Raw genomic sequence first — 20,170 nt, 5'->3', positions numbered from 1 at the left:
GGGGGGGGGGGGGGGGGGGGGGGTGGAGAGACTGAAGCTGTGGAAGAAACAATCTCTTAATTGATGAGGAATCTGAATAGGTTCAGATTAGTTTTCTAAGAACTAGCATTAAGGGACTGTGGATAATAATACTTAGGAAGACCTTTCCAAACTTTGGGGGACTGACTTTGTTCTAATTATTTGTTCCCTAAAACCAGTTGATTTTGAAGTGCTCCATGATGCCAATGCAGGTGGATGGGGAGCCGTGGGCCCAGGGGCCCTGCACGGTCACCATAACGCACAAGACGCACGCACTGATGTTGTATTTCTCTGGAGAGCAGACAGATGAGGACATCTCCAGTACTTCAGATCAAGAGGACGTAAAGGAAACCGAGTTGACGGATGAGGAAATGCAAGTTTAGAGTAAAATCCTCACACGCAAGCAGATACGTGGTCATCCAAAAGTTAGAAATTCCCTATCAGCTGTAGTCTGAATTTCACCAGCAGTATGATGGGGAAACGTCTATGTAAATAGCATTCCAGAAACAGCCGAATTTCCGGTTGTTTACAGATGCCTGTTCCTTTTTCAGGAAAACACCCCAGTTGTATTGTACTAACTTTAAAAAGTCACAGAACGTTAATCACTCAAAGGTGAGGTGTTTTTCGGGGCTTTTTGTTTGAGAGTGGGACTCGCTCTGAGCCCTGCCGCCCTCATTCCTTATTCTCAAATACACATTGATGGACACATTACATGTCCAGCAAGATGTAGGTGGAAAAATCATTGCCATCTTAATTCTTAAGTGGTAACACAATAACATTTTAAAAATGAACCTGCTTTTTTGAGAGGAGATGATTTGTCCAACCAGCACAGGTAATGCGGGCCTTCCTCCTGCAGCTTGTCTCTGAGAACTTTCTGCAGCCCAGCAGAGCAGGTCCCTGCGGATCTATTTCCAGAAAACCTACAAGGAGAAATGTTAAAAAAAGACAATACTTAAATTTTTTGTTAAAATTTTTATCTTGAGAGCATTTTCAGACCCCCAAATGTTGCTTGCTTAACCCTGTTAATGACCACATTGAACTGGAATTCAGCATCTTGTTTATGACCCCGTGTAGACAGAAGACAACCACATAGGTGAATTGGTGAAGGTTAACATTGAGAGCACTTTGGATTGAAAGTTAGGGTTTTCAAGCTGGACGGTTGACCTGTTTCTCCTGAAAAAAAGACAGTATCAACAATTCAAAAAAAGTACTGCAGAAAATTTATTAGTCATAGTAATTGCTCAAAAACTTCTAAAAGTTTAGTGGTCTTGTAGTATTTTGAAGTACAGTAGTCTTTTATATCCAAAGTACTTAACAGAATCCATGGATTCTGTTAAGAATCAGCAGACAGAATCCTGTGCTAAAATGCTTTTATCATATTTATTTTAAAATGAGAGAAATATTTTTTTATTTATTTATTTTCTTCATTGTGGTATACTTGTGTGTAGTGTTTACAATATATGGCTTTATTTCATAAGTTTATCACATAAATTCAGCTAGTCACAATCAGAAATGTCGCCTGTTGACTAATTAAAACCCATAATTTAATTCTGACATATATATAATCTAGATATTTTGTTCCTCAGAAATATTACTCATTATTGTTTAAAAAGAGGGAAATGAAAGCACTGGCAAACAACAACTTTTGCATAACTGAAAGTGTCATTTCATTCTTTTATCTGACTAACCATCATTTGCCAGGAACTTACTGAAGGGCTAGTCTCATGGTGTCCCCACTAGAGGGCATTCTTCTGGTGCCAGTGGGCCTGCTCCCTCAGGCCAGTGAGGCGGACCCACAGGGCCTCCAGCCTGGTGTTTTCCTAACAAATGGCGCATTTTGTGGGCTTCGTGGTCTTTCATGACGTTAGTCTCTGAAAGAATAGAATGCATCCTCCAAAACATTAGTTTCCTTTAAGGATCTGTTTATGGCAATTCAGGGATGACAGATCCATTCACTTAAATTTCATTCACCGTCAGGCTGAGGCCATGTTTTGAAGGAAAAACTTAGTAGTGATACAGTAGTCAGTGTATTATATATATAAAATACTTTTTTTCTGCTTAAATTTACCTCTTCCATTTCCTAAGAGGAGATGCTTAATTCTTGTATTGAAAGATTTTGTAAACAAATCTCTTTCGCCTTTTTCATACACCTTCATCAAGGTTGATGAAGGGAGAGTCTTACAGATTTTCATTTATGGACTGATCATGTTTTAAATATAATGAATTTGATTTCTTAACTCATGGTCAGCATTGTTACAGATGTCACAGTTTATAAATATACTGTTAAATTCACTTTGCTTTAGGCTGTCATTTATCTATAATATAATTCCATAGTGCTAATTGTAGAATCAAAGTAGATGGTTTGGGATATCAGCATTAAAATGATCAAAATAATTAGGTTTTTTTGTTAAAACTATACTCTAACCTTAATGTTACATTGGATTTAGAACAGGTCTATATAACACCCTTCTATGTTTAAACAAACTTTTTTTAATTTTCATAATCCAGTGAGGTCCCCCACCCCCCATTCACTCTTCATGAAGGTTCTTCTGTTGCCTTATTCAGTCATTCAGGCTTCATTTCCATTTAGGAAAGTTATTTCTGAATGCCATATCATAAAACACCGTTTTAGCAAAGTCCATTTACTTTTTAGACACATGTATCCAGCATTTTCAATAAACCATTAGGCATGGGTCTTGTTTTAAATAAGGTCAGTTTACAAGGCTCACATTTGCAAGTTATACATTAGAGTAGCGATGTCAACAGCACCAGGCATTCTGTACTTTGCAAAGATAATTTGCCATAATATTTTCCTGTTCCATTTTAAATCGCTTAGACTTAAACATAATAAATTCTACATTCTCAGGAAGAAATATATCAAGTAAAGCATATCTCCATGTCTGTCTTTAGATTCCTCTTATCCTTTGCTGTCCGGGTACATTCCTAACTCCTTCAGCTTAGCGGCCTAAACACTGAGTACCCGGCAGCTTGTATGGATCCCATAAGTAGATGGTGATAAGTTCAGTGCTTTGTTACGTTCAGTAGAAATCAGACCGACTTGGGTTTTAAAATACAGGTTGTCTGATAGTAAGATTACAAGATCTTAAAGGAGTTTTAGGTTTTCTGCAACAGTTAGCTGTGAACCCTTAATGTAGCTAATGTTTATAAAAATTTTATAGTCAGAATTATTTTTATTTTTGTAGGGTGTGTCAAAATATGTAGTATTTGCTTTTTGCAATATGTTTGCCTACTTAGAGTTGTAAAATATTCTGACTCAAATTGTCAAGTCCTTTGTGTTGTAAAAATGAATACTACCAGCATGTGAAAAGAAAAATGGTTTGCGTTTGTAATATAAAGCAAAATTGTATTTACTGTATATTACGGAATTTTAAATTTGCACTAACTAGGAAACTTTAAAGGTTATATTAATTTACAGATTCATGTGGATCCGAATACATAATTTTTACTTGTTCGGCCAAAAGGGTCAGTAGGATAGGTGATAGTTCTGTGTGTTTTTCCCTGAAATGATAATATTGAAGGAAGAACCAGCACTTTCTATTGGAATTCTTTTTAATTCTTCCTAATTTGGAACAATAGAATATAGGTAGATTTATTTTTTAAAGTACCTGGGAATTTAAAAAGAGAAAAGAATAGTGTTACTCTGTCCCAGTGTGAGTGAATGAAGGTATGTGCTCAGCGATAAGACAGAAGCGGCAGTTTTGGTTTTGCTTTGAAAATATGCCCCTGCCTTTCTCAGATTTTCCCTTTAAATCCTGTCTCCTGTTTCTCAAAGTGTGATTCACACATTGTCTGCAGCACCAGAAGGCCCCCCTGGGTGTGAGGGCTCTGACCCCGGAGCCCGGCCCCTGACTTGAGGCATCAGTGTCTCCGGCAGTGGGACCGAGGGAGACTGCAGTTTTACTCACAGGCACCTTGGGTGCTTGCGTGACACACGACGTTTCTCAGGCAGCTGGTCCGCACCTCATGTGCTCACCCAGGGCTTTTGCTGGATGGATACCTTGCAGAAAAATGGAATGAACTGGATGTTCTAAAAATGGTTTCTCCTTCACTCTACTCACTAACCCCCAAATCATTCTTCTGAAGGAATTCTGTGAACAGTTCATTCCTGTCCTCTCCAAATTCCTGGATCCATCTAGACTCAGTTACATAAAAATTGGTAGCTTCAGTTCCTTCCGTGGAAATAGCTTTTGGACTGTGATCCATGGAGTCTCAGAACAAGCAGTGCAGGGGGCCAGTGGAGTGGACCCCCAGGGGCTCCTGCTTTCTCACTTTGCTCGGACGCTGTTGCAGACAAGATCACAGTAGATCAAATTCTTCCTCTTTGCAGGGGTGGGGGGGAAGGATTCCACTATTTTTTTTAAGGGTTTGGAAGCCACTCTTCTAATGACTCATCACCTGGTTCATTTTCTGCTGATTTGTACGTATTCAGAAACCTCATGTTTTTTGGTGAAAAATACTTCAGAGGTCTCTGTTGCTGCTTGGAATATGACCATTTGGCTATTTCTCAAGGCTTAAAGCCGTTTTCTTGAATAGTAAAGCACTGACTTAACCTCTGTTCCTCCTGTTTCTAATTTTGGTGTAGAAATGGTCCTGAGTATTTAATTTTAGTTTTGTAAATGCACACACGCACGCACACATACACACATTTACCCCGCACCCCCCCGGCCCTGACTGTAGTTGGTGCATGAGGCTTGCAGATATCAAAAAGGTACATTCCAAGGACCTGGAGAAAGAATCCAAAAATGTCCCTCATACAGAAGTTCATAAAACATAAATGACTGAACTTAGTCACCTGCAGAAACATCTGAAGAAAGTCACCTAGAAGCTGCAGATAAACACGTGTTGCTGATCCGAGACGCTTCCCCAGTCTGCTGCTCACTTCCTGGGCTGCCTGACCCCTGAAGGGAAGCGTCTGTGCAGAATGCACTGCACAAGATAACTCACAGGAAATTTCCACTGTGTGATGCTTTTCGGTGACCAATGTGGAAAGCTGCAAAGGAGAGCTGGGAGGTGAGGTTGCCGCCCTTGTACCCTCCCACTGTCCAGGCAACACTCGCGGACTGTGCCACGTGAGAACATTCCTGCCGGAAGGGCAGCCAAATTGTAGTCAGGGCCAGTGGCTCATCAGAACATTGGATCTCATTCCTCTGGTTCTGGGCTCTGGCAGTCTTTCTCTGTAATTTGGTCTACTTGAGTGAGCCCCACAGACAATGGGCACTCTGATTTGTAGGTCTAATTCATGTTTAGAGCAACCTGGATCCTCGGCCCTAATCACTCGGCAGGTGAGCTGGCTGAGCTGGCTCTGAGCCCACAGTGTCAACACTGGATGGCTCCAGCTATGCCCCAGCTGGCCTTTGCACACCCACCCCCACTCCTGGCCACAGCGCCGGGTACCTGCCGCTTACGTACCCTGTGTTACCCACTTTGTTGTGTTCACTCTGTATCATGGCCGATGCCTACAGAGAAATGTGAATTAAAGCATCTGATACATTGGAAATGTTTGCTTGTTTTTAAATAAAATTTAAAGTGCAGCACTCCAAAAACCATGATCCTGTGTTGTTTTGACACAACAGTGAGAAAAGAAGCAGTTTGGGTTAGTTTCACAGATGATGGACCTTGGTCTACAGCAACAGAGTGTGTGGGAAGCTCTGGGTCAGGTGCTTGTGGACGGAAAGAATAGAAGATTCCTACTGCATGGTTTTGGTAGCCTGGGGCAGAATGTACAAACCCGAATGCACATTCATTCTTGTCATCTTTACCCAAAAGTCCATTTTTACTATTTTTTTGAAATAACTTCAAATTCACTGTTCACTTGCCTACTTTTTATTTTAAACAGACACTGCCAAACCTAGCGTACCTTTCTTAATCAGTTTAAACATGAATTACCCCGCTTGGTAGTGACACCCACTCACGTTCACGAGGAAGACTGCTAACCAAAGAGCCCCAGACAGGTCCATGTTTTGACTTCTTAGCAGTTTTAACACGTTTATTGGCCCTTTGGTTGCTCTGCTAGATGTTTGGGGGTTTTTTTGTTTTTGTTTTTTTTTAGATTTTATTTATTTGACAGAAAGAGATCACAAGTAGGCAGAGATAGAGGAGGAAGCAGACGCCCCGATGAGCAGAGAGCCAGATGCAGGGCTCGATCTCACAACACCGGGATCAGGACCTGAGCCGAAGGCAGAGGCTTTAACCCACTGAGCCACCCAGGTGCTCCTCTGCTAGATGTTTCTACTTACTTTCATCTCATTATAATCTGCAGTGCTGTGAGTAAGCCTTATGCAGTCCATATTATAGATTGGTAACTCAGAGCTAGATGATGCCAGGTCCTCATCCCCACTACTTTCTCACCGTCGACACCCCCCCCCCCCACCACCACCAATGTACCGTACAGAAAGCAATGTGAGGTGTGGACAGGCACGTCATGGGGCTGGGCACTGGGAATGCTAGGGTTAAGCCCTCAAAGGGACTCCCCACACAAATCGGTCACATGCATATTAAAGGTGAATTACTTGTAGAAGGAGCTTCAAGATTTTGATGAGATGAAAGTGTTACACGTTGGCCCTAAGAACTGAATTTTTTTTTTCGGTAGGGTTTTAGAACTAGGAAATAGAAACAGCATTAATTAGTCTGAGAAAGCTGTGCATGCTCGGAACTCTTGAGGGCAGAGAGCTTACCTTGTTCATCTCTGCATTCAAATAAACGAGTATGTGCACATCTTTTGTGAAGATTCTGTTCTACGTGTTCTAGAACACTTACCCTACAGGACATTACTCTCAGCCTCCAATTCCCAGCATAGTCTTCAAACAAATGAAGTTGCTAGGGCACAACCCTATCATAGCCCAGGCGAACAGCACACCTACGTGTGTCTCACGCCCCATTCTCTGGGACGTGGCCCCAACCAAAGACCCTACCAAAGGACCATGTAATCATTCACCCCCTTGTGGCTGACTGGACCTGGAGAGCCCACCAGGTGACCAGTAACCAGATTCTCTGTGGGGCTTTGTTTTCATGTACCTTCTAAATCCATACGACTCAAATCATGGCCCACAAATTGTTTGCTCCCAATCCTTCCAGAAGTGCGTGCAGAAACTGAGGAAGAGTTTAGAAATTTTTGTGGCTTATTTTGACAGTTGATGATTGAATCTAATGATAATAAAAGGTGGTTTGTGTTTTATATGTCTTTTTCATGTCATTTTTCTCTGTTTTCTAAAAATACCAATACATAATGTATTGGAAATTTTAAAAAACTAGAACAACAACAGCAACAAAAACACCCGCCTGGTCCACCACAGTGAGTTTTAAGAAGCCCTGCTTTAAATCCTTACTGCCTTTGGTGGAGGAGGAAGGGCCAGTTGCAGTGAGTTTCCTTATAAACAAGCTCTGACTGAAATATTGCAGGAAGCTTGCTTTAATTTGATGATAGGAGCAGTGACCTTTGGTGTCCTACCAAAGTTGGTGACCATGATTCAGGTAATGACAATGGACTCTGAACCAAGGAAACAGATCACTGGAGGAAGCGGGAGAGAGGACCAATAAGGACTTGTCAACTGTATTTCAAATGAAAAACAAGGACCGATAAGAACCTGTTATCTCAAGATAGGTAAGAGATTGTGTAAACTGGAACCTTAAACAGAACCATATGGTTTGGAAGCAAGAGGTATAATCACTTATGCTTGCAGAGCATTGGATCATTTATGAAGTAATTTCATTCACTGTTATTTATTCCTCACAAAACCCAACGGAGTAGGGAGAGGAGAGATCATGTGTTTTCCAAACGAGTACACAGGGGATTCGGAAAGATTAGAGACATGCCAGTGTCTCACAGAGCTGGAGTCTCAGGACTCCAAAATCTAATGGGCTTGTTGTTGGTTTGTCTCTAAGTTATGCCAGGTTCTGTCTCGATCAGGGGTGCTCAGCCTTCACTGGGTCCCAAGCAGACCTCTTTAAGAAGCTCGTTATAGTTATGGACACACACATGCACGGTGTTACTGCATTGCTATACACACAGCAGGATTTTATAACCAACTTCAGGGGCCTCCTAGACTCCACTTAAGAACTAGCAAGCCAAGCGCCTGGGTGGCTCAGTGGTTTAAGCCTCTGCCTTCGGCTCAGGTCATGATCTCAGGGTCCTGGGATTGAGCCCTGCATCGGGCTCTCTGCTTGGTGGGGAGCCTGTTTCTCCCTCTCTCTCTGCCTGCCTCTCTGCCTACTTGTGACCTCTCTCTCTGTCAAATAAATGAATAAAATATTAAAAAAAAAAAAAAAAAAAAAGAACTACCAAGCCAAGAACACCAGCCTTAGCCGGGGTGTCTCAGATGTTTAGTACCAACTGGCAATGAACTTGCTCTGTCTGATTATCCTCTTTCGTCTCTAGTCATTTTCTTTTTGGGCTCAATCACAAAGCCACAGAGTACCACAGAGAACTCAGTGGCACATGAGTTCAGAAGAGCTAGTGGTAGAGGAAAGCTTCAGGAAGGAAGAAAGTGGCACTTAGCCTGAACATCAGGGGAAATGCTATCTGGCATATTCAGAAAACACTGTGGTGGCCAAGCTGGTGAGAAGAAAAGATTAGTATGGAGGATTCATGGAAGATGAATTTGGAGATACAGAAAAACTGGAGAGCCCTGAACAAAAAGCTTGAACAGAACCCTTGAGGGCATGTCGACTTTAAGCCTATAAACCTTGGGATGGTGCGCATGAAATGGCATCTTGACATTACCCGGGCAGTGCCGTGGAAGATGAGTTACAAGGAGAAGGATTAGAAGCAGGAAGCCTAGTTCCAGGGACTTTGCTACAATGTAGGAGTGAACAGAGGAGGGTTGGAATTCAGGTGGAGAGGACAGATGGGAGCAGAGGCAGAAATGAGAACATTTATAGAGGAAGAAGGACAGGTCTGGATGGAGGATACCTCGAGGAAAAGGTTGTCTTGAGATTTCCAGCCTTGAAAGAATGAATTTGTTCAATAAATATGGATTGTGAATAAACAAATGACAGGAATGGGGATGTGCAGGATTCCAAGGTCACACGTACAAGGCTAAGGCCAAGGCCAGACTGATTCAACCAGTGAAGTTACAAGGAGCCACTTTTAGAGTCAAAGTGTTCATTATTTAAAGACCATAACAAGGGCGTCTGGGTGGCTCAGTGGGTTAAAGCCGCTGCCTTCGGCTCAGGTCATGATCCCAGAGTCCTGGGATCAAGCCTCACATTGGGCTCTCTGCTCAGCAGGGAGCCTGCTTCCCTTCCTCTCTCTCTGCCTGCTCCTGCCTACTTGTGATCTCTGTCAAATAAAATAAATAAAATCTTTAAAAAAAAAAATAAAGACCATAACAAGAGGAAGCCAAAGTTGCAAGTTCCCTGTGACTTTTGCCTCAGACCCCAAAAGGCACACCTGCAAAACGAAGGGGCCAGGAGACCGCAGTGCGAGCGGGAGAAGCCCACGGCTGAGGAAACAGTTCAACCCCGCAGGGAAGTGGTTTGAAACTCTGAAACCCACACCTCGCCAGGACCTCAGAGAAAAGAGAAACCTTCTCCTGACATCTTCCCAGGAGATAAGGAGGCCCACAGAAGATGGCCTTGCACCAGCTCCTTGCAGACCTCCCATCCTCTCGTGTCTGGGAGGATCACAAGGCACCCTGCCAAGATTCAGCAAAGGGGGGGTGTTCAAGCCTTGGCCTTAGTGGATTAGGCCAAGGATGCCATGATAGCGCAGCAGAGTCGTTCCTGTACATGAGGGAGGGCTGGTTTTGAGCAACAGAAGACAAGCATGGTTCTAGATACTCTCTGTAGAAAGACTGTGAAGTTACAGTAGGACACATACAGATGTGTACGTCATTGGCGGAGAAGTAGGGTACAACTGAGTTTCAGCTCCAGGTCCTGGGTTCTGGCTCTGTCACTCACTACACGTGCATTCCAGTCACCATGGTTGTGCGGCCAATTACCTGAAAACGTGATGGCTTAAAGTAACAAGATTGACGGGGCGCCTGGGTGGCTCAGTGGATTAAGCCGCTGCCTTCGGCTCGGGTCATGATCTCAGGGTCCTGGGATCGAGCCCCGCATCAGGCTCTCTGCTCCACAGGGAGCCTGCTTCCTCCTCTCTCTCTGCCTACTTGTGATCTCTCTGTCAAATGGATAAATAAAATCTTTAAAAAAAAAAAAGTAACAAGATTGACTTTGCTCCTGAATCTGCAGCTTGCACGGGGCTCCGTTCATTTCCCACAGGAGTCTGGTTCTCCACCCGGGGTTGTGGCGAGAGCTCACTCAGTCACTTGGCCCACGGGTCGGGACTCGGATGGCACTGGGTCTTCCTCACATGTGGCGTCTGAGTTCCCAGGAAAGCGTCTGAGAGCGAGAGAGCCAGGTAGAAGCCCTAGCTCCTGTAGTGAGCTCGCCTGAGAAGTCACACGGTGTCACTCCTATCACTTCCTGTCATTAAGATGGTGACAAAACTCTCAAGCCTCCACAAAACGAGAAATAGGCTCTGCCTCTTAGTGAAGGTGTGGGAAGGTTCTGGAAGAGCATGTGGGAATGGAAAGATGGCTATGGCCATTTAGGGAATCTCTGTTGGTAGAATACATGTAATATGAAATGTATTATTTCAATGATTTTATTAAAGATTTTATTTATTTATTTGAGAGAAAGAGTGAGAGAGAGAGAAAGAGAGCACAAGCAAGGGTAGAGGGAGAAGCAGACCCCCCACTGAGCAGAGAGCCCGATGTGGGGCTCAATCCCAGGACTCTGAGATCACAACCTGAGCCGAAGGCAGAGGCTTAACCCACTGAGCCACCCAGGCGCCCCCAACCATTTTGGAAGCGTGCAGTCCAGTGGCATAAGTACACTCCCATGGTTGTGCCGCCATCCATCTCCAGAGCTTTTCATTTTCGCCAACCAGAACCACCTACCTCTGAAACACCAACTCTCGATTCCCTGCTTCTCCCAGCCCCTGCGAGCCACTCGGCTGCCCTCCAGCCTCACAAATGTGCCTATTCTGTGTACCTCATATAGCATCCGACACTATTTGTCCTTTCGTGTCTGGCTTACTTCACATAGCATAACGCTTCCAGGGTTCTAACGTGATCTCTTGAGCCCGTGTTCCTCATCTACCAAAAAAAAAAAAAAAAAAAAAAAAAATGGAGACTAGAACCCATTTCTCAAGATTGCTTGGCAGATGTACAAGGTAAGACGTGTTATGGTCCACAGTATCATGACCACATGGAAATGCCTACAACCACTGTAGTCACGCTCTAACCACAAGGCAAGCAAACCGGCAGAAGAGACAGCAGACCAAGGATGGCAGTGTGGAAGGAAGGAAAGACCCACTGATGACAATGTCGAGGCCCTGAGTCAGTCAACACTGGAACTGCCCTCCCTTGGGACTGCTTGGTATGGGAGATGAAAAATATCCCAATTTTTTAAAAAATTGGGTTTTCTGCTCATCAGCATCAAAAGCAACGTCCTCGGGATGCCTGGGTGGCTCAGTTAGTTAAGCGGCTGCCTTCGGCTCGGGTCATGATTCCAGCATCTTGGGATTGAGTCCCACATTGGGCTCCTTGCTCAGTGGGGAGCCTGCTTCTCCCTCTGCCTCTGCCTGTCACTCTGTCTGTGTTCTCTCTCTCTCTGAGAGAGAGATTTATTTATAAATAAATAAATAAAATCTTATATTTATTTATAAATAAATAAAATCTTAAAAAAAAAAAGCAACATCTTCACTAATATGTGTGTAGAGTAGGGTACATTACTGGGAAAATAATACATGGAAATCAATGTTAGCTGTGATGATGGTGGTGGTTGGGTGGTGGGGGTGATGGTGGTGGGGATGGTGGGTTCCTGGAGGGCAGAATGTTAAGGTGAGACTAGCAGGGATCCTGGACACTCAACTTTAAGGGGGATTGGACAGATAGAAACAACAGAGGATGAAATGACAAATAACCAGGAAAGGAAAGGGGCAGTGAAGAATGATGCAAGCCAAGGAGATGAGAAATAACTATGCAAGGGAAAGTTCCACCATGCAGAGTGCTGCAGAGTGAATGTTCTTCCTCTCGTCTTAGTGGACTTCAAAGGGGCCCAACTGGACACACAAAAACCCAGATGGATGTATTTATCGATGCCCCCTGAAGTGTTCTTCTAGACCAGAGATTCTCAAAGTGCAGTCCCCAGATCTACAGCATAAGCAACACCTGAGAACTTGCTAGAAATGTAGAGTCCCAAGACCTACTCAATCCCAAACTCTGGGGATAGAGTCTAGGAATCTATTTTAACAAGTCCTCCAGGTGACTCAAATGCCTCTAATGTCTGAGAATGATCCAGACTAAATACCTACGTGCTAGAGAATTTGCTCATAAGGATGTTATGTCCTATGAAGAAGGGGAGAAATGGAGAGAACTAAATCCCAGGGCAAACTCCATCCCTTAGAGAGGCTGATGAAGGGTATGGAGGTTTTCTCTGTGCAAGGTTGAAGAAAGAGTTCTCTCCTCCCAGCAGAATCAGATGGACCCAGACGAGAAAAGATGGGCCAAGCTCCAGAGCGCGTCAAGAGAGTGCCTGTGAGGGATTTAGCTTTTGTTTTTTTCTTTTTTCCTAGGACTCTGGAAAGAGTCGTATTTAGCATCAGGTGGTAAACATTACTTTTTTGCTCTGTTATAAATTCTTCTGGCTGACTCCAAATAGAAAAATCGTTTACACATCTTGGAACATTGTGTTCACAATGTTCATTCCACAAATTTGACAAATATTTCTTGGGCATATACCATGTCCTGGGCACTTTTCTATATGTTTACAAAATAGTTGTTAACAAGAGGAACAAAACTCCTGCTCTCAGGGAGCTTACTTTCTGGAGGGAAATGAGAGAGGGAGACTAAAGGGAAGGGTAGCTTTCTTCGCATTACCTCAATCCAAAACTCTGCCACAATGTCCTCCAGACAACAGACACATTCCTGCCACAGGGCCTTTGCTCTTCTCCCTGAACATGGTCTAACTCTCTGTATCACTTCATTCTGGATGTTGGTCAAACATTGCCCCATCAGAGGGGTCTTCCCTGACCATCTTATCTCTGCCACCACATACACACATAAATCCTTCACACTATGTCCTTCTTTTCTTTTTTTAAAAATTTTATTTGTCAGAGAGAGCGAACACAAACAGGCAGAGTAGCAGGCAGAGAGAGAGGAGGAAGCAGGCTCCCCACTGAGCAAGGAGCCCAATGTGGGACTCGATCCCAGGACCCTGGGATCATGACCTGAGCTGAAGGCAGTGGCTCAACCCACTGAGCCACCCAGGTGTCCTGCCTTGTTTTATCTTCTTTATCGCAGTTTTCCCCTAACTAATATTTACCTGTGTTGTCTGTTCTTTCTACTAGAGTGTAGATTCCATGAAGGCAGGGATTTGGGTTTTTTCGCTGCTGTATCCCCAGTGTGAGAACAACACCTGGTGTATAGTAAGACCCCAAAGTATTCCCTGAATAAACAAGTCACCCCTCCATGAGGCTAACGTGGCAACAGTAGCATCATAGGGAAGTATCCGGAGTCAGAGTTCCATGCAAGGAGCCACTAATGACCCACAGAGGCATATCTGGGGCAGGGACGGGATGAGTGTCCTAAATAGAGCAACGTAAGATGACCTATGACCTGGGGAGGCACGCCCTCGGGTTACACCAGACTGGGCAAGTTAGTGGCATTTTCACCAATTATTGTTGCTTGTTAAGGAACACAGAGCTTACTTCACAGCACAGCGGGGAGGAACCACCCCATGGAAAAAATTACAGCAGAGAAGAGACAACTATGGGATACAAGTCCAGCATCTGCTTTTCACCTTCTTCTAGTCCCCACCTCGCTGTAAGGTGGGGACGATCCCTTCTAGTACTCTCTCCTTTTCCCCAGGCAAAGCTGCTGTTTCCTAAACGTCTAACAGCACCTAACACTGTACTTAGTTCCTGGTTATTGGCCCCCTTCCCGAGAGGTGACAATGAAAGTTCACTTCTGTGTCACTGCCCGAATGTGCTGAAGAGATATCCAACTGTTAGACATGAAGAGTAATGTCTCCTTAGGAGTCACGAAGGAATACAAAAGCAAAACCGAAACCACCCCACTTAACAGGAGGGGCTCCCGGTAATCGCGCAGAGGTCTGCTGGCGGAATAGCACAAGACGGCGCAGCCACCCCACAGCAGGGGAGCAAATGCAAGCTTCCTTGTTTACATGTCATGGAATTATATTTCTGACTAAAGATATTTGGCACTTCTTACATCATTAGCAAATTTTGATTTATGTATATATTTTACATTTTTTTTATTTTATTAACATATAATGTATGATTAGCCCCAGGGGTACAGGTCTGTGAATCGCCAGGTTTACACACTTCACAGCACTCACCATAGCACATACCCTCCCCAATGTCCATAACCCAACCACCCTCTCCCTACCCCCTTCCCCCCCACCCCCCCGCAACCCTCAGTTTGTTTTGTGAGATTAACAGTCTCTTATGGTTTGTCTCCCTCCTGGTCCCATCTTGTTTCATTTTTCTCCCTCCCTGCCCCCCACACCCCCCCCCCGCCCTGCCTCTCAAATTCCTCCTATCAGTGAGATCATATGATAATTGTCTTTCTCTGATTGACTTATTTTGCTCAGCATAATACCCTCTAGTTCCATCCACATCATTGCAAATAGCAAGATTTGGTTTTTTGATGGCTGCATAGTATTCCATTGTGTGTATGTATGTGTGTGTGTGTGTATATACACACACATACCACATCTTCTTAATCCATTCATCTGTGGATGGACATCTAGGTTCTTTCCATAGTTTGGCTGTTGTGGACATTGCTGCTATGAACAGTCAGGTGCATGTGCCCCTCAGGTCATTACCTTTGTATCTTTATGGTAAATAAAATAACTTTCCAGAAAAGCAGCATTCCTTTCCTTCAGGTGTTGCATGAAGAGGTGTCAATCCTCTATAAGTGAGTGTTTTATTAAGTGGAAGGTCTTCCTCAGCCTTTTCTTTTCTCAAAGAAACAATTTCTGTTAACAAAGCATTGATTTGGCTTGGCATCTTAAGAATTTAGTTTCTGGGGGCGCCTGGGTGGCTCAGTGGATCAAGCCTCTGCCTTCGGCTCAGGTCATGATCTCAGGGTCCTAGGATCGAGTCCCACATCGGGCTCTCTGCTCAGCAGGGAGCCTGCTTCTTCCTCTCTCTCTCTCTGCCTGCCTCTCTGCCTACTTGTAATTTCTCTCTGTCAAATAAATAAATAAAATCCTTAAAAAAATTAAAAAAAAAAAAAAAAAAAGAATTTAGTTTCTGGGAGAGGCGCCTGGGTGGCTCAGTGGGTTAAGCCTCTGCCTTTGGCTCAGGTCATGATCCCAGGGTCCTGGGATCGAGCCCCACATCAGGCTCTCTGCCCCGCAGGGAGACTGCTTCCTCTTCTCTCTCTGCCTGCCTCTCTGCCTACTTGTGATCTCTGTCTGTCAAATAAATAAATAAAAATCTTAAAAAAAAAAAAAAAAAGAATTTAGTTTCTGGGGCGCCTGGCCGGCTCAGTGGGTGGAGCACATGACTCTTGATCTCAGGGTTGTGAGTTTGAGCCCCATATTGGGTTAGAGATTATTTAAAAATAAATATTAAAAAAAGAATTTAGTGTCTGTGCAACCCAACAGGTGACGCTACTCTTTTCGTCACTTCGAGAGTTATTGCATTTGGTAGTTCCAGGAGCATCCAGGTAATAACCCAGCATTGTTAATGGGTATTGGTAGTGAGGTTCAAATGCTAGTGTGTGCGCGTACATGTGTGCGTGTGTGAATCTTTTACCTAGAGAAGATGAATGTAAAATTGCAAAGCTGAGTAGTTTTTTCATATGAACATTTCCCTATCATTAAGAACAGAAGAACAGTAATTGCACAGAACAAAAAAATAAATTAACATAGATGCTGGTCAACCTGAAACCAGTTTGTAATTGTTCAAGGAGTGGGGAGGGAAATAAGGAGAGCATTATGGCAAGGGTTTTTTCCCCCCCAAATATGACCACAGCGTTATTTCCCATTCTACATGCTTAGTTACATTAGGTGCTTATGGTCTAAACATACCAGTTAAAAACAGAGATTGTTGGATTGCAAAAAGAAGCAAGAACCAAACACACGCTGTCTGTAAGAAATACACTTCAGGGCGCCTGGGTGGCTCAGTGGGTTAAGCCGCTGCCTTCGGCTCAGGTCATGATCTCAGGGTCCTGGGATCGAGTCCCGCATCGGGCTCTCTGCTCAGCAGCAAGCCTGCTTTCCCCTCTCTCTCTCTGCCTGCCTCTCTGTCTGCTTGTGATCTCTCTCTGTCAAATAAATAAATAAAATCTTTAAAAAAAAAAAAAAAAGAAATACACTTCAAATGTAATGACATAGGTTAAAAGCAAAAGGATGGAAAAAAAGATATGCCATGCTAATATTAATCCGAAGAAAGCTAGAGGGTCTATATTAATATCAGGTAAGTGGTTTTCAGAGCAAAGAATTTTAGAAGGGAGATAAAGGGTTGCTTCATAAGGCTAAAAGGGTCACTTCAACAAGAAGACATAAAAATCCTAAATATTTCTGCACTTAATAAGAGAGCTTAAAATTTCGTAAAACAAAGACTGATAAAAAGGAAAGTAGATACACCCACAGTTTTAGTCAAAGATTGATAATACCCCTTTCAATAATTGATACAAGTAGACATAAATCAGTGAGGTTATAAATAAAAGGCTTGAACAACACTATCAACCAACTTGACCGACTGACATTTCTAGAACACTCCACCCAGTCTTTTCAAGAGCACATGAACACTTTCCGAGCTGGATCGCATTCTGAGTCATCAGTCAGAACTTCATAAATTTCAAGCAATTCAAACAATGCAAAGTAGATTCTCAGACCACAGCGGAATTAAAAACCAATCGCAGAAAGATATCTGGAAAACCGCCAACTATGTAAAAACTAAAAACCAAAAAAACTTCTAAATAACTAATCGGTCAAAGAAGAATTAAGGGAAACTGAAACTATTTTGAATTGAATAAAATGAAACACGGAGGCCCAGTTTCCAGTTCCACACGTAGGAAGCTTGGAAGTTGCGATTTCCTCCCAACAGTCAGTAAAAAGCTGACACATGGAATGACCAACCACTCTTCTTGGACCCACACAAGAGGGGAGGACACGGCAAACTGCTGTCCCCAAGACTGGGGACACAGCGGGGCAAACCATTACAAGGAATCATGACTTCTGAAGGCAGAGACTCACCCGGGGAGCCAGGGCTGCAGAAACACCCGGAGTGCACCCGCTGCATTGCTGTGTGGACGACTCCAAGGGGACCCCGTCATACAGGGTCTCCCTCCATACTGTGAGGGTTACCTCCAAGACTCAGTCAGCCGTGGAGAAAAAAATCCTCTTGCGCTCCCTGGAAGGAGGGGAAGAGGAACCATTTTTAAACACAGCGGAGCCCTGTGCCCTTGGTAACAAGGCCTGCCCTCAGGAGAAACTGCTTAACCACAGCCAGCCCAGCTGGGGTTTTATCAGAGCCTGGCAGATCTGGGAGCAGAGAAACACCCCATTCCAGCCCCTGCTAGCCGTCCTGTCTTACTTGAGGGGAGGAGAATAAAACTGAGAAATATTTGGGAAGCTCATGGCCCAGGGGCATAGGCTCCCCCAAGTCTGAGACTTCGTCACAAGACTACGGACCATGTCTCCTCCCCCCACACCAAAGACCTATCTACAGCAATTCCTTTCGCCTACTACACCACGTGGGGCGAGCCGGCAAGTTACAACGCAGAGCGAAAGGCAAACAGCACCATCTGAAGAGACAGGGCACACATGGCAGGGATGTTGGAATGATCAGACTGGGAATTGAGAACAACTGGCCTTAATTAGCTAAGGGCTTTAATAGATAAAGTACATGGCATACAGGAAAGATGGGCACTGTAAGCAAACAGTGGAATTCCTCACTAAGAACCAAAACGATGGGGGCGCCTGGGTGGCTCAGTCGGTTAAGCGTCTGTCTTGGGCTCAGGTCATGATCCCAGGGTTCTGGGATCGAGTCCCACATGGGGCTCCCTGCTCAGTGGGGAGCCTGCTTCTCCCTCTCCCTCTGCTTCCTGCTTCCTTGGCTTGTCTTGCCCCTCCACCCCCGTGTCAAAAAAGTAAATAAAATATTTTTTAAAAAACCAACCAAAATTTGTGATCCCACCACCTTTATGCTGACAGCACTTGGCACACTGCGACACAATTCTGTTGACAGTCTGGAGTTTGGATTCTACAGGCTGGAGGACACTGTCCCAGCGGGACTGCCCTTGCTCCAGACAGCAGCCACACTTCCGGGGTCCCCAGACCACCGACACTTCTGGCTGGCAAACCCAGAAGGTAATGCTAACCTTGAAAATGAAAATTGTATTACCAGCAAAAATAGATTTATTCAGGAATAAGCAGAGCATTGCAATTCAGGAAATGCAAGTCATGGCAAAACCACACACAAGTCCTGAGAACAAAGAGGAGGAACATTCTTTTATAGAGGAAAGGTGGTGGGGGGTGGTTGGGAGGGCTGTTACAGTCCGTTGGAGTAAACTGGGAGTTCCAAGTGTAGTGGCTTTTCCCTGGCTGAGTTGTAATGGTTTCTCACTGGCTGGGCTGTTGTCGGGGAAGGAGAAAATCTCCCTTCCTCCTGATGGGGTAGTAAAGTGTAGGCTTCTTCCGGCAAGGTACTCTCTTCCCATTGGGTCTGCAAAGGGCTGCAAGCAGTGGTACAGCATGAGAGCTCCCCCTGCCAGCCTCCCAACTCCATTTTTCAAAAAAGATTTCATTTAGTTATAAGAGAAAGAGAGAGAGGGAGCATGAGCAGGGCGGCGGGGGGGGAGGGGGTACAGAGGGAGAGGGACAGAGGGACAAGCAGACTTGGTGACTCGGTGCTGAGCCTGGAGCCCGAGGTGGGGCTCAATCTCATGACCCTGAGATCATGACCTGAATTGAAACCAAGAGCTGGACCCTTAACCAACTGAGCCATCCGGGTGCCCCCCAACTCCATTTTTTTTTTTTAAGATTTTATTTTTATTTATTTGACAGACAGAGATCACAAGTAGGCAGAGAGGCAGGCAGAGAGGAGGAGGAAGCAGGCTCCCTGCTGAGCAGGGAGCCCGATGCGGGGCTCGATCCCAGGATGCTGGGATCACGATCCCAGGATGCTGAGATCACGACCTGAGCTGAAGGCAGAGGCCTTAACCCACTGAGCCACCCACGCGCCCCCCCCCAACTCCATTTTAAATGAGGTTTCCTTTATTCCGTTTTGCAGTCACACGGGGTCTTAGCCTGAGATGCTGTAACAAAAACACCAGAAACTGGGTGGCTTAAATCACAAACATTTATTTCTCACAGTTCTGTTTTTTTTTTTTTAAATGTATTTATTTGACAGAGAGAGATCATGAGCATGCAGGCAGAGAGAGAGGAGGAAGCAGGCTCCCCACTGAGCAGGGAGCCCGATGCAGGACTCGATCCCAGGACCCTAAGATCATGACCTGAGCCGAAGGCAGAGGCTTTAACCCACTGAGCCCCCCTCACGGTTCTGAAGGCTGGAAGATCCAGCCAAGATCCCGCGCTGGTTCATTCCAAGTCTGGTGAGGACTTCAGGCAGCTGCCTTCCTGTTATGTCCCCCCCAAGGCAGAAGGGGCGAGGGAGCTCTACAGGTGTCTCTTTATAGGGGAACTAATCTCATTCATGAGGGCTCTGCCTTCATGAACTAATCCCCCCTACCCCTTTCCATCGCACTGGGGGTTAGGCTTCAACATATGATGGTTGAGGCAACACAAACGTCCAGTCTATGGCAGAGAACTTCCCTCGGGCTCAAGAATTCATGAAAAGGAAAGAGAGACAGACAGAGGGAGGGAGGGAGGGAGGGAGGGAAAGGGAAAGGGAAAGGAATTCACGAGAACTCACAATGCTCAGACCTGCTGTCCGTTTCAGCGTGTGCAGACACACACACGACATCTGGGCTGCAGGAACGAGCACCAGACACTGCTTTGTTACACTCACAAATTCGAAGGCAGGTCAGCCAGCCTCCGCCCTAGTAGTTCTCGTGGGTTTCAGAAGATCTGTGTCTACAGCCCCAAGTATCTCCTGAGGAATTAGCTCCTTAAAAAAAACAGCTCATGAAAA

At 44.7% G+C, this 20,170-nt stretch overlaps 1 protein-coding gene and 1 long non-coding RNA gene across 2 annotated transcripts in view; both read left to right on the top strand.

Annotated features, from left to right (window-relative positions):
• The window catches only part of DGKE (diacylglycerol kinase epsilon), a 28,044-nt gene extending 22,479 nt beyond the window's left edge, over nucleotides 1–5,565 (top strand). The window contains exon 12 of the mRNA XM_045985059.1: nucleotides 198–5,565. Within this exon, the coding sequence (XP_045841015.1) occupies nucleotides 198–401 (204 nt within the window). The 3' untranslated portion in view covers nucleotides 402–5,565. The remainder of the gene's footprint in view (nucleotides 1–197) is intronic.
• Nucleotides 5,566–6,210: 645 nt separating this feature from the next.
• On the top strand, nucleotides 6,211–20,166 carry LOC123929347. Its single transcript, XR_006815921.1, has 3 exons — nucleotides 6,211–6,246; nucleotides 6,454–6,457; nucleotides 19,566–20,166. It is a non-coding gene; the product is annotated as an uncharacterized LOC123929347 (long non-coding RNA).
• Nucleotides 20,167–20,170: the final 4 nt, after the last annotated feature.

This window comes from Meles meles, chromosome 18 (genome assembly GCF_922984935.1).
Source record: "Meles meles chromosome 18, mMelMel3.1 paternal haplotype, whole genome shotgun sequence".
NCBI classification, from domain to species: Eukaryota; Metazoa; Chordata; class Mammalia; order Carnivora; family Mustelidae; genus Meles; species Meles meles.
The sequence above is the reverse complement of the archived record's forward strand: the minus strand, read 5'-3'. Positions and strand labels throughout refer to the sequence as shown.